At 36.7% G+C, this 13,256-nt stretch overlaps 1 protein-coding gene across 1 annotated transcript; it reads right to left on the bottom strand.

Moving 5' to 3' along the window:
- Window positions 1–560: 560 nt before the first annotated feature.
- On the bottom strand, window positions 561–7,498 carry ptcd2 (pentatricopeptide repeat domain 2). Its single transcript, XM_066661397.1, has 10 exons — window positions 7,351–7,498; window positions 6,097–6,189; window positions 5,872–6,001; window positions 5,372–5,489; window positions 4,293–4,371; window positions 3,941–4,032; window positions 3,469–3,582; window positions 1,934–2,008; window positions 1,740–1,853; window positions 561–1,244 (listed from the first exon to the last, which is right to left on the bottom strand). The coding sequence occupies exons 1-10, from the start codon at window positions 7,454–7,456 to the stop codon at window positions 1,014–1,016; spliced, it is 1,152 nt and encodes a 383-aa protein (XP_066517494.1). The 5' UTR covers window positions 7,457–7,498; the 3' UTR covers window positions 561–1,013.
- Between the last annotated feature and the right edge of the window lie 5,758 nt (window positions 7,499–13,256).

Genomic DNA, 13,256 nt, shown 5'->3' with positions numbered 1-13,256 from the left:
GACCAGAAGGGGCATTTCTGAAATATATATACGCAGTGCAGCACATGAAACGTTGAATTACAAATTATAGCATTATTGATAAAAAACTCAATAGCACCCATTCTTGGAGCAGTATTTATTCTTTGGTATTTAAAAAAAAATCATTGTGGTACAGTTCATAACAGTGAGTTGCAAGTCAGTTTCATGAGGTGCTCTGCATCTAAAAATACTAGGTAAGTTGTTTTTTGTTTTTTGCTTTTGGGGCTTCCCCTAGTGTAATTCATTTTTACAGAACTGTGCTAAATTCAGTGGGGAGGGTGGTTTCCTGACCTCCTCAAAAATTATATAGTGATGTTTCTGCAGTGCTAAACCCAGAGTAGCAAAGAGAGGCACTATTCTCGCTCTCATTGGTCAGTGGAGCATCCCAATTATTTTGAAGCTGTGATTCTAAATGTAAAATATGTTATGTAGTGTTCCTTTAAGTACATTCATTTTCTTGTCATAATAGACCAACACATTTTAAATTTATTATCAGCAAAATCCAAATGTCAGTCAATAACAGACTATGACAACACTGATAATTAACTAACGTTTATTCAGTCTGTAACAAATACATTTTCGTCAGAAGATTGTCTGAAACAAAAATGATTGAGCCAAAATTTCAAACAGCTCGGTATCTTTGAACTTTATCATCAGTAATGATGAAATTCCTTTTCAGCATGTGAAAACACATTATTCCCAGCCTTTTCCATGTCCAAACCTTTGTTGCAGTCTTAGAAATGTTATAATATTACCAGCCTATGAGGCCACAAGTGGATCCATGTTATAGACATGCCCTCAATTTGAGGATCATTTAAAACTTACACACCCAAGTCCTGTTTTTTGCAGTGTTTTCTGGACATACCATAATCAAGATGGTCACCAGTTCTTATTCTGCTTCCAATTTGTCACCCAGAATTTTAGTTCCAGTCACAGACTTGTTGAGAACTGTGGATTTCAGCAGTGGCTGTGATCATCACTGCGTGTTTCTGCAGTCAATCTGAAAGCAAGTTGGACCGAAGAGGTCTCATAGTCCTTCGGCTGTTGAAACTCCTCCTGCCCTCATCCAGAATATTCAGAGGTCTCCTCTTCACAGAGGGGGTGTGGCACAATAACTCATCCACGCTCTGTGATGTCACCTGACCTGCCTCCTGCAGTCGCCTCAGCACTTGCTCCACCTGTACCTCCCATGGCCCATCTGCACTTCTCTCCCTCAGTGCATCAACCTGAAAACACAGGGAAGAGAGAAAGAAAGGTGTCAGCAACAATAAACACAAGTGATCTATAATCCAAATCAGAGTTCCTGTTATCTCAAATTATTTAATCCGATGTAAAACAAATCTAACTTTATTATAAGATAACTGCAGGAATCAGAATATGTTCACATCTGAGGTTTCCTACATCACTGGATGAACAGAGAGCAGAAATTCAGTCCTTACAATCTCTCCATAAGTTCCCATGAATTTTAAAATATAACATGCTATAAATGCATTTATTTACCAAAAACTTTGCAAAAGCATAAGTAAAAGTAAAGGAAAAACAACAACGAAGCCCTCACAACAACAAATACTTCACTTCATCTGGATAGAGGAAGCTATTTTATTGCGCTTATTCTATGTGAACAAAGAGATTTGGATATATCAACAGTGTAGAGGTGCCTTTCAAATTAACAGCTGGTGTGTGGGTGCAGACACTGTGGCTTTGCTGGTAAAGTATCTCACCACTTCTTGTGAGAATTCCAGCTTCCTTACAAACATCGAACTCTTGCACAATAGAGCTGCCATGAGGACCCCAACTGCATCCTTCATTGACCCTGCCTTAACCAACATCAGCACCTAGAAACACAAAAGGCATAAAAAAAGTGAAAACATTGTCTTGGTTTCACTTAAATACAAACACAAACAGCGTAACTTACCCTCAGGCTCTGGCATAATCTGCTGTCTGTGTTCATGATCTGAGAGTAGATAAGGTGCGCTTGCTCAGTGTCGTTCTGCATTAAAAACAACATAACAGTGTAAATACAGTTGTAGTTAAGGCTGACAATAATTAAATATCAATATATGATGCAATATAAAATGTTTCAATAACAATATGATTTTTATACACATTTTAAATATTTGAATACCACATTATTTACAGTATCTGTCACTGACTGATTGTCATTAGTTCATCACACTCATTGTAAAGTTAGTTTAAAAATATTAATATTGGCAAAGCCAAGATTTTTTTTATGCTGAGGTCATGTTGCTTTCACTTCTTGGCAGTTATTCTGTGGCTTTTTAATTGTTCATATCGATATCGGAATTAAATCACATTGACCGGAATTAAGAAATATATTGTGGTATAAATTTTGGCCATATCGTCCAGCTCTAGTTGTAGTCCATGGTTTGTTTTAGTAAGTTAAAAGCCTATTCAGTCTATTGAAGTTTACTCTGAATGGAAACAGAGTAGCTGCCTTGTTAAACATCATTTCAGTTTAACTTACATAACAATCCTTAAAATCTGCAGTCAATTAATTTTCACAAATTAATTTTGTTAACAAAATAAATATTTATCTCAGACATAATTTAAAGTGTTCAAAATCACTGTTACATGTCTCAAGCTATTTAATATGGCCAGTGCAATCATCCCATCTATACCTGCAGAAGTGTGCAAAATGATTTCACTGGCCATATTAAATCGTTTGATTCAACCACTCTTCATGTTAAAGTAAAAGAAATAATTTAAAACATTTCTGAGGAGAATTGATATGATAATGACAAAAAGAACAACCAAAAAATATCCCACAAAAAGGGCTTCCAAAACTCCTGATAGACACAGAAACAAACATGATTCATAACAACCTGTAAGACCCTTCAGATATGAATAAAATGTATTTATAATTCTTCCACTATGAAAAGGCATTTCAAAACTATGGGCCTTAAAGGATGTGGGTGTTAAGCATACATTAACATTAGAAGGAAACAGACAGAGTCTGTCTATTCAAACACTGAAAATACTCATGTTTTAGAACAATGGACTGGCTTCTGCAATGGTGAAAAAAGAACAAAACAAAAAAATCTTGAATCATTTGTCGTTTGTAAACGCATAAAATTGGCACGACTACACCAAAGGCATGTACTCATTTCACAACCTTAGGGGAAAAAGAAGCAAACAGTAGCTGCTGATGGATGACTAAAAAAGAATGGCATCTTTTTCTTAACTGAAGATTGATTACCAGGATATAATTATTGTATACATGTATTGCAGCACACATGTTTAATCTAAGGTTTTAATATATTATTTGCTGCCTCTTGTTCAGTATGTCTTCATAAAATACTGTTATATCTCAGATAATGGAAACTGAAAATGTGTTTTGTCTATTTGCATCCAGCAACCTAACATTTGCAAAACAATGACATCAGGTTAATAGGGTATATCAGTTGGTTACAAATGAAATCAAACACTTACTTGTTTGAGAGCAAGGGCAACTGCACAGCAATAAGCGTGTCTGGGGATGAGAGCCCCTTTAGTCTGGCCCTCTTCCATCAGAGCCAAGCAGATACGATACGATTTAGGAGTGTTCTATCAAAGACAATACGCAGAACGTTACGGAATCCTGTCAGTAGTGTCCTACACATGACACACTAGTATTTTCACGAAGTGCTATTATATAATAAACTATATTAATTTACAGACTTGTACACATTCCACACTCATGAAGCACAAGATTTATTTTCTTCAACTTAAAGAGAATCAGCAGGCAGTTGATTATAATCCAAAAGTTTCAGTCACATAAAAAGTAAAAGAAGCTGTTCCATTACAAGAGGAATAGCTTTATACTGACACCAATTTCTATTTAATTCTGTTTTAAATCATGGCCACACGCGGGGGACCCATTCTATGTAGAATAAACTGGTTCATTTCATGCAGTGACTCATACTAGTTTATAGCAGGTAGCGAAGGCCACTGTGAAGGTGTCCTTGTTGAACGGTACACCTTGGCTTTTCATCTCTCCCACCACTTCCAGCGCACCTGTAACAACAAAGACACACATTCATTTCAGGACCACTCAGTGACCTTGGCAACAGACATTCCAGGCCGACCAAGAGCAAGTCTGAAAAATTATTGCTATAGCTGTCCTATGTACATACACGAGCCTGACAGAACAAGTTTGATCTAAAAATGTTAAGTGTGAACACAATAGAATTATAATCTTAATATGTCCTTTATTTACAACATAACAATAACAACAGCAATATTTGACTTTGTAAATTAAGAAACAAAGACGATACCTTCATAATATTCTTTGGTGAAAAGCATATCAATGGCAATGTTGAAAGATGTACAATCTGAAAAGAATCCCTTTAGTGTCTAAGAGAAAAAGAAATAAAACCAGGACTTACATTAATAAAGTTGTCAATGAATTAAAAAAATAAACATTAAGCTGTAGGTAATTAACCATATAGCTACTTGACACGACAAGAATCTTTTCATGACAACCGACATAAACAAGACAAGTTTATTTATATAGCACATTTAAAAGACAACAAATGTCAGCCAAAGTGCTGTACAGTAAGACAACCAACTGAAGAATAAATTATAAACTGAGACAAGGTGAGATATCCTACTCTAAAACAGAACTAAGTAATAGGCATAATTAAAATAAATGACAATGACGTGAATGACAATTTCCAGATCTTTTTTATAAAGGATATGCTTAAGTTTTGCAAGGTTTCTCAGATGGTAAAAACTGCTGTGTACAACACTATTGATTTGCTTCTCAAAAGTAAAGGCAGGATCAAAAATGATGCCAAGATATTTTGCATACGTGTGAACATTCACAGACAATAGCCACAGTGCTTTTGCTATAGTATTAGTTACAGCAGGGTTGCCGAAAAATCAATGTCACCTGTAAACCTGTATAAAAATGTATACTGTCCTATTTTAATAAGTGCAAGTGTTACAAAGTTGCTAATTCCCAGAGATATTCCTCACAGCTTGTGAGATGCCTGAGATTGCAGATATACTGCAAATGCAAAAACAGAGTACTGAAATTCATGAACAACATAAAATTACACAATAAATGACTATGGCACGATGGAGAAGAAATAAATACACTAACACAGTTTATGCAGTATATCAACATTATGCTATAGTGGTGCTTAAATGTTTGTGAACCCTGTTAAAAGTTTCTAAGTTTCTGCACACAATTGACCTAAATGTCATCAAATCTTTACAAAAGTCATAAACGTAGATAAGGAGAAACAAATCAAATAGATGAGAAAAAAATTCTCATAAACTTAAATCATCACTGTAAAATATTACTAACCTCTTGTCTTGAGAATTGGTGTATTAATATATGTTATTTTACCTGATCAGTTAGTGTAGTGACTGCCATGTCCTCCAGACCCAGCTCATAGCACAGTCTCATAAACAAAGGTCCAAACTTGAACTCTCCAAATGCTACATTCTGATTTTCTTTGTGGTACCTGTGCAGGATAATGGCAGATTAATTCTGTTATAAAACAACAAGGATGATATGCTTAATATTATAAGGCCGGAGGAAGAAATATAATATCCTTTGGAATTTCTTTCATAACTTTCAGTCTACAGCTTATCTGCTATCAAAGTAGGTATGGGCGATATCAATATTTAACCATTTTCTGAAAACACAGTATGTTTCATAATATTATAACACAAAGTCTCAATGCAACAATAGTGATTAAAAGAATAAATTAAATATCTTCATTTAACACTTCACACATTGTAATGCAGTAAATCCAACTGAACACCACTACGCATGCTGGCTGTGTAATAAAACACAGTTGGTGATTTTTTTTTTAATATAAATAAAGTGAGACTTTAGCCTACCGATAGATTGCATCTCTAGCCGTAACCATGTCCTCGTGTGTCTGGCAGAGATGGAGAAGCAGCTTCAGTTCATCCTTCAGGATCAACTCATTCTTTTCCAATTTCTGATTTATTGCATCAAAATAATGACCTGACAGTTTAAAAGGACAGACTGGATATGTTTGAGCATTCCAAGTATTGTACATGGTTAATCAGCATATATAGACTGACTATTGATTAACATACATTTTGATCCAGACACTTGATGAGCCACAGCAAGTTTCCTCTGCTGGAAATCTTGTAGCTTCACCACGTCCTCTGACAGCAAATGGCGTTTGGCTGAAATGAATCATATGTAAGCACAACTGAACTGGAGCAGTGAAGTTAAATGCATACTGCTGTGGTCTTTGTGCTGGCCTATTTTGAAAAAGGGCAGATAAATGACCAAAGTAATATTCACATTAATTATAACAAGGTCCACAATGGTTACAGAGTGCACTTGTGGTACAGCCCTTCCTAAATGTGGAATAAATTAACTGACATCATTATTTAATAACCTAAGGCATTCAGCATTAATTATTCAAAAACTAAATAATATCATTTATTCAAATTGTTAATATTAAGAGCTAGAATGATTTTATTGTTAATTTGTCTACTACTGTGTTTATTGTTGTTGTTATCCATTTTATGAACTTATATGTGCAATTATGTTTATAAATATTAGATAACAAACAAAACTATTACCTGTAAAATTTAGAGGTATACAGGTAGCTTGGAAATTCCTTGAGTCAATAAATATGATGGTGCATTGTTTTTTGAAAAATATTGCACCTCTCAAAAAGAATATGCACTAATTCTACACTAATCTTTTCTACACTAAGCATTAAAGAGTCCAGCATCAATGCTGTGTCTGATCCACTTGTACCAGTAACACACACTACTATGTCATCATCTCAGTGTCATTGCAGCACTGTGAACAACCCACCAAACAAATAATACCTGCAATATGGAGGTCCTGACCATTTAAGAGCAGGATGATGGGGCAAACTCTGTACACAGAGGTCTGTATATGATAGATCAAACAAGTGCACCTATATGGTCAGTGGGCTGGTCAAACTAAGGTGTGCAGAATATATATACGCTGGGCAACGTAGATTTCACTTCTTTTAACTGTCAGTAGGCCATTGTACAGCATGACATGAGTATTAGAACTGTCCCTGCTGGAGGGAACCTGGGGACCATATTGGTAGCTACTTTATTTGTAGTAAATATGAACTATGTAGATTCTGTCCCCCTTGGGTATTTTAATGGACATAATGAACATATAGAGAACAATTTAAGAATTGTCCCAATAGTTCTTCTTAAATAGTGAAACAATTTAACAACTGTACTCGTTTTCCACAGAAGCTCCAGACTTGATTGCTAAGCTTTAGTACGAGACTTTTTGAGAATTTAAAACAAACAAGACCGGGATAACACTGTTAAATATTGGGAACACACCTCCAGCTCTGCATTTAAAGCAGTCCGCCTGTATTTGTCCGCGGAGAAGGGCGAGTTCATGCTGAAGGACCAAACGAGAACAGCAGCTTAAAACCCGGAGCGCCATCTTCTCTCAGTGGACTGTACCAACAGCAACCGGCCGACAACACTTCACCTTCACACTGCACCCATTTAGTCATATAAAAACTGGACAGCGCTAAATTCAATCTATCTTTTAAAAGTGTATTTGACTAGAGAATATACACTGTCTATTATAAAATCGGCAAATAATCAGAAGCATAAATATGCTACGCTGTATTGTATCACATCATACCTATTCCTCGCTGTTACTTAAACTATTCCAACATGCCTCTGCAGAGTAGCGGTCAGTGTTTACCTTGTCGACAATACTCAGACTTGCCTTTTACCGTTGAGGCGGTTGTTACAAACAGGTTTAATTGAAGTAGATACAGTTTTAGTTAATGTAAAATAATGTTCGTGGGGGGAATAATATTTTATTTAGATGAATTTCATTTGAATCAATAGAGGGCGCTATATTCCGATAAATCCACAGCAGCTATAGACACCATCCAGCTGCAGCCCCGCAGACCAAGCTTTTTTCGTCCCGTCAGTGCCCTGTAAAGAAAAACGTAAAGTAAAGATTTTTAAAAAATCCTTTTTTATCCTAATTGACATAAATAAAAATTAAAATATATGTGCGCTGTCAAATGTGTTTGTATATTTTAATTATGAATACATTTGTTTGCTTGTTTTATATTTTAAAAGTGATGCTTGCAACACGCTAGAAATGTTGAGACATAGGCAGAATAAGAATGATTGTACAGAAGTTACAAGTTACAGCGTTTTGAAACATCCCACTATAAGCAGGTGAATTTTGAAAGCAGACAACTTTGGCCAATAATTGTGAGAGAATCATCCTACAGTTTAAAAGCATATTTATTAATTCAGTATTGCAAAGAGTCATGAAATTTGAAGAAAGTTAATTTGGGGCAAGGCCTGAAACTGCTGTTGAATGTGCAAGACCTTTAAGCACTGCAGGTGAAAATGTACTTTGATAAATGTAGCCATGGGTTCTGAAGTACTATGAAAAGCCCAAAACAAATACACTGTTATGTAAGGAGACTGCACTACATGAATCCTGTGCAGAAACCCTTCCAAGTTCTATGGGCCCAAGGTCAGAGACAGTCTGACAGTCCATCCTTCAGTTGTTTAAAGGTCATGGACATGTGTTCTTTTGAGATTCAAGACATTTACATTTACATTTATGCATTTGGCAGACGCTTTTATCCAAAGTGACTTACAAAAGAGGATCTAACATTCAAACTACAGCACAAATTATACAAAATACCTTACATTAAGTGCAATATGCCAGGAAGTAATAAGTGCATTAAAGAAAGACTTTCAGTGCAAGAAATACTCTCGGAAGAGCTGGGTTTTCAAGGATTTCTTGAATGCAGAGAGGGTTTCTGTTGCTCTGATAGTGCTTGGAAGCTCGTTCCACCAGCGTGGTACCAGAGATGAGAATAGCCTCGACTGACCTATACGGGGGGTTGGTCGTGTTAGTTGGCGCTCCTTTGAGGAACGGAGAGGGAGGACGCTAACATATGGTTTTAAGAGTCTATTGAGGTAGATGGGAGCAGAACCAGTGAATGCTCTGAAGGCCATCATTAGTGATTTAAATTTGATGCGAGCAGCTAAGGGTAGCCAATGCAGCTAAACTAATAGGGGTGTGACATGTGCTCTTTTAGGCTGGTTGAAAACCAGGTGTGCTGCAGCATTCTGGATCATCTGTAGCGTTCTCACAGCACAGGCCGGAAGACCTGTCAGGAGGGCGTTGCAATAGTCAAGACAGGAGATTACTAACGTCTGAACAAGGAGCTGTGTTGCATGTTGAGTTAGGTATGGCCTAATCTTCCTTATGTTGAATAGGGAGAAGCAGCATGATCGAGCTACAGCGGTAACGTGATCTGCGAAGGTCAGTTGGTCATCAACCATGACACCCAGGTTTCTTACAACCTTGGTGGGAGCCACTGATAGGGACTCTATCATATCATACTATCATACTAATGCTGATGTTGTGGAGAATAGCTTGCTTGGCTGGGAGGACCAGCAGTTCAGTTTTGGATAAATTCAATTGGAGGTGATGTTCCTTCATCCATGCAGATATGTCAGAGAGACAGTAAGAGATTCGAGTTGCACAAGAGGATAAATTTGTTGCCATCAAGGAAACATTTTCTAAGAAAGTCCATGGTTATTTCAGAAAGACTAGGTCATTCTGCATATGCTACAACAGCATGGCTTTGTAAACAGTGCATGTGCTTGCCTGCAGTCCAGATCTATTATGGTCAGGTGCAGTACAGTGCTTTAAAAAAAGAGTATCAGACAAAGGTGACCACGGTTTGCTGAGCAGTGCTGAAATCTTGTATCAAGAATAAATTATAAATTTGTTCATATTTAGAAAACACAAGTTGCCCAGTGAATACACTGGAAATATTTTCTTTGTACATTTGTCACTTGAAAATTTTTCAAGAGAAAGAATAAAGCAAAGATTCTTTTTAATTGCATTTTACACAAACTCACAGCTTTCTCTGGAAATTAAGTTTGTATTACAAATCTGGCTTATTTTTCATAGTATCATATTCCTCCAACATATTCTTCTGATGCTCACAAATATGGAAATATATCTGGCAACTAAAGCTCTGTGCTGTCGGGAAAACAAGAGAAAATGCTCCTGTGAAGAAGTATTGTGGAATGTATTTGTGACTATGCACTGAATATGGTATGCCAGCTTATACGAATACTAATTTTAGCTTGCTGATTTATTTACGTGGTTCTATAAATTATGCATGAGCTGCAGAACATGTGTGAAGCGGAAGAAGCAGGAATCAGTGTCAAGTCCCAAGATCTACACAAAATAATTAAACATATAGCAACAAGACAAAGAATTAAAGTTATAATAGAATAAGGTACAATAAGGTTCCCTATCTATTTGGTACCACCACATTTACAGTTTTTTTTCTGATAGTGTAGGGGTATCCCAGAGGGGGGGAAATCCCTTATGGTCTACATTTGTGGGAAAACCAGAAGAACAGGTTTAAAATAAAAATTGAATAGCTCTTGATGAATGTTACATATTTCTTTATAAATAAATAAATAAGTAAAGTAATTTTTTATCTTACTGAGGCTAAAGGTTATTTTATATATGAGAGGATAGCAGGATGGATGGATGGGCAGATAACTAGATGAAAGATGGATGGATGGAAACAGGTATCTAGAGAGAGTTAAGTCACTAAATACAATCTTCAAAATGCTTAAGTAAAGAAATGCTTCTCTATTCTTATTTACCATGCCCTGCAATATTGATACTGCAGGAGCAAATCCTCTTATTGTCAAAATGCAAACCTTACAGATGGAAAACCTTAATTCTTGAAATCTATCAAACCAATGATTCTGATGGATACAATAATTTCCTAAAGAATATTAGTACTTGGTACAAATTGGTTGTCTATGGTTTATAATGCAGTATAATGGCCGTTTCATATTTGATTTTAAAGAATTATTTTGTAATTGCACTTGTATCATATTGTAGCGGAATTGTTGTAAAATAATTATTTAATTGTTTCTGTTTCTGACCTGTCCTGGTCAGTTATGGTGTGATTTACAGACAGATTTACAGCATCTCACTTTGACGATAACATCAGTTCTCACTGCTTTATGCTTCATCCAAGCAAGGAACTGAACCCTAGTCATTGGGTCTAACTAATTTATTTACCTGAGCAAGGAATTGAACCACAATCATTAGTGTTCTTACTAATCTGTGCTCAGCTGAATTAGAATTTTAACCCACTTCTACAAAAGTTTGCTGTGCTAATAAACTTTATTATTGTGGGGTTGATGTTATTACCTGATATGGGATGCAGTAAGTGAGAAATAAGATAAAAAAAGTGAATTTGTGTTTTACAGTTCTAACACTGCAGTTATATACTGTCACTTCAGAACAGGTCAGAAAAAAGAAGAAACAAGTGAATAAGTATTTTCCACTAAGGCCAATTACTGAATAAATAAATACTAAATAATTACTTACTAGTTGTGGGCAAACACATCTTGTTATCGTGATATTATCTTATTATTCTTCACATATTACCCATCTATAAATTAAACTGCCACAGGACATTATAAAACATCAGTAATAACATCTGCAATATGAATTTAAATCCCAAATGACCCTGCTTTAAGAAAGTTTGATAGATTTAGCTGAAGTAACACCTTTCTTCTGAAGACCCATGGAAAGATCAAAAAGACTTCTCTTAGTACTGAAACTTTAGCCTTACACCAAGGGCCTTTTCCCTTTTCCAGCATCCCAGAAGTAATCACCCATATTTCTTTCATGTCTCAGTCCCTTCCTCAAGAGCAGGTTAAGCCTCAGGCCTAACAGAAACTCTGAAAGATGAAGTCACAGAGAATCTTTAATAAGCCCCATGTCTATTTTCTGCTTACACTGCACAAACAGAGCTAGCATTAGCTCCTGGCTGCAGGCCGTAGGATTCTGATTCACTGATTCATGGACATGAGGGCTTTCTTAAGGAGTGAAGCTGTGGTTTGCAGTGTTCTCTGAGAAAAGTGCTGTTCATGTAGTACAAGCTGTCCTCATGGGGATGGATATCATCATAACTCATCCTATAAGATCAATGTTTCCTTGCCTTGGAAAACACAGGAATGTTCAACATAAACACAATGAGAAACTCTCCATGCAGAGAGATATGGGAGGAAAAGTAATACATGCTCTCCATCATCCATACCTGACCTAACCCATTACATTGTGGCTGGATGCCATCAAATATTTGCAGAAATGTTACAGATTCTAGGGTAAAGCCTACTCAAAGGATTATAAGACGACTTCACTGCAGCCACTGGGGACAAAGTGCCCTTCAGTTTCACAAGGGTACTTTGTTCACAAGCTTGGGATCGTAGAGTATATGGCAAAATATATGTGAACATAATGGTGGATTTATAGCAGTTTTCCATGGAAAACAGCACCCACTCCCACTCCTGCATTGTGTGGGAGTTAAATATATTGGCATCTTTTTGACAAGGACTAATGTGAACTAATGAGCATTAAAGACTACTTTCATTAGACACTCTAATAATACAAAATGAAGATAGTGATGGAGGCATCACAAAGCATTCATGTATCTCACTTTTCTGCAAGCACAGTGTAATAGACTCATTTGTGGGGAGCTTTGTCATCCCAGTGAGATTTAGATAGACTCTGTGAGTAACTCCTAGCCGTCAAAAAACAATTCATCTTGTGCCTTTTAGTTCAGGAAGATAAAATTTACTGATTTTGATGATGTAAAGCATCCATATGTGATTAAAGCAACAATAAGTGGTACCTTTAATTCTTTTATTGACCTGTAATAAGCTAGGTACTGCAGAAACTGCACTGTGCAACATATTTACAATACGTAACCACGTAACAACCCTACCCCCTTCTGATTTTAGGATAGTGCTGTAAAAATAAATTGAACTCTGCAACTCAAGCGTGAGGGTCAGCAGGGTGACTGTCTGTGAGGAGTTTTTTGTGTTCTCCCCATGTCTGAGTGGGTTTCCTCTGGGTGCTCCGGTTTCCTGCATACACACGTTGGTAGGTGGATTGGTGACTCAAAAGTGTCCATAGGTGTGAGTGAATGTGTGAGTGTGTGTCACCCTGCAAAGGACTGGCACCCCCTCCAGGGTTATTCCCACATTGCACCCAGTGATTCCAGGTAGGCTCCGGACCCACCGCGCCCCTGAACTGGATAAGCGGTTACAGACATGCAATACGATTGGGATAAGAACTAATCAGACAAAATGACTATCTGACCTCATTAATATTTCAGCGGCTGAATGCTATCAATTCCTCACAG

Source organism: Hoplias malabaricus, chromosome 2 (genome assembly GCF_029633855.1).
Source record: "Hoplias malabaricus isolate fHopMal1 chromosome 2, fHopMal1.hap1, whole genome shotgun sequence".
Classification (NCBI taxonomy): domain Eukaryota; kingdom Metazoa; phylum Chordata; class Actinopteri; order Characiformes; family Erythrinidae; genus Hoplias; species Hoplias malabaricus.
This window is presented reverse-complemented; position numbering and strand designations above follow the sequence as displayed.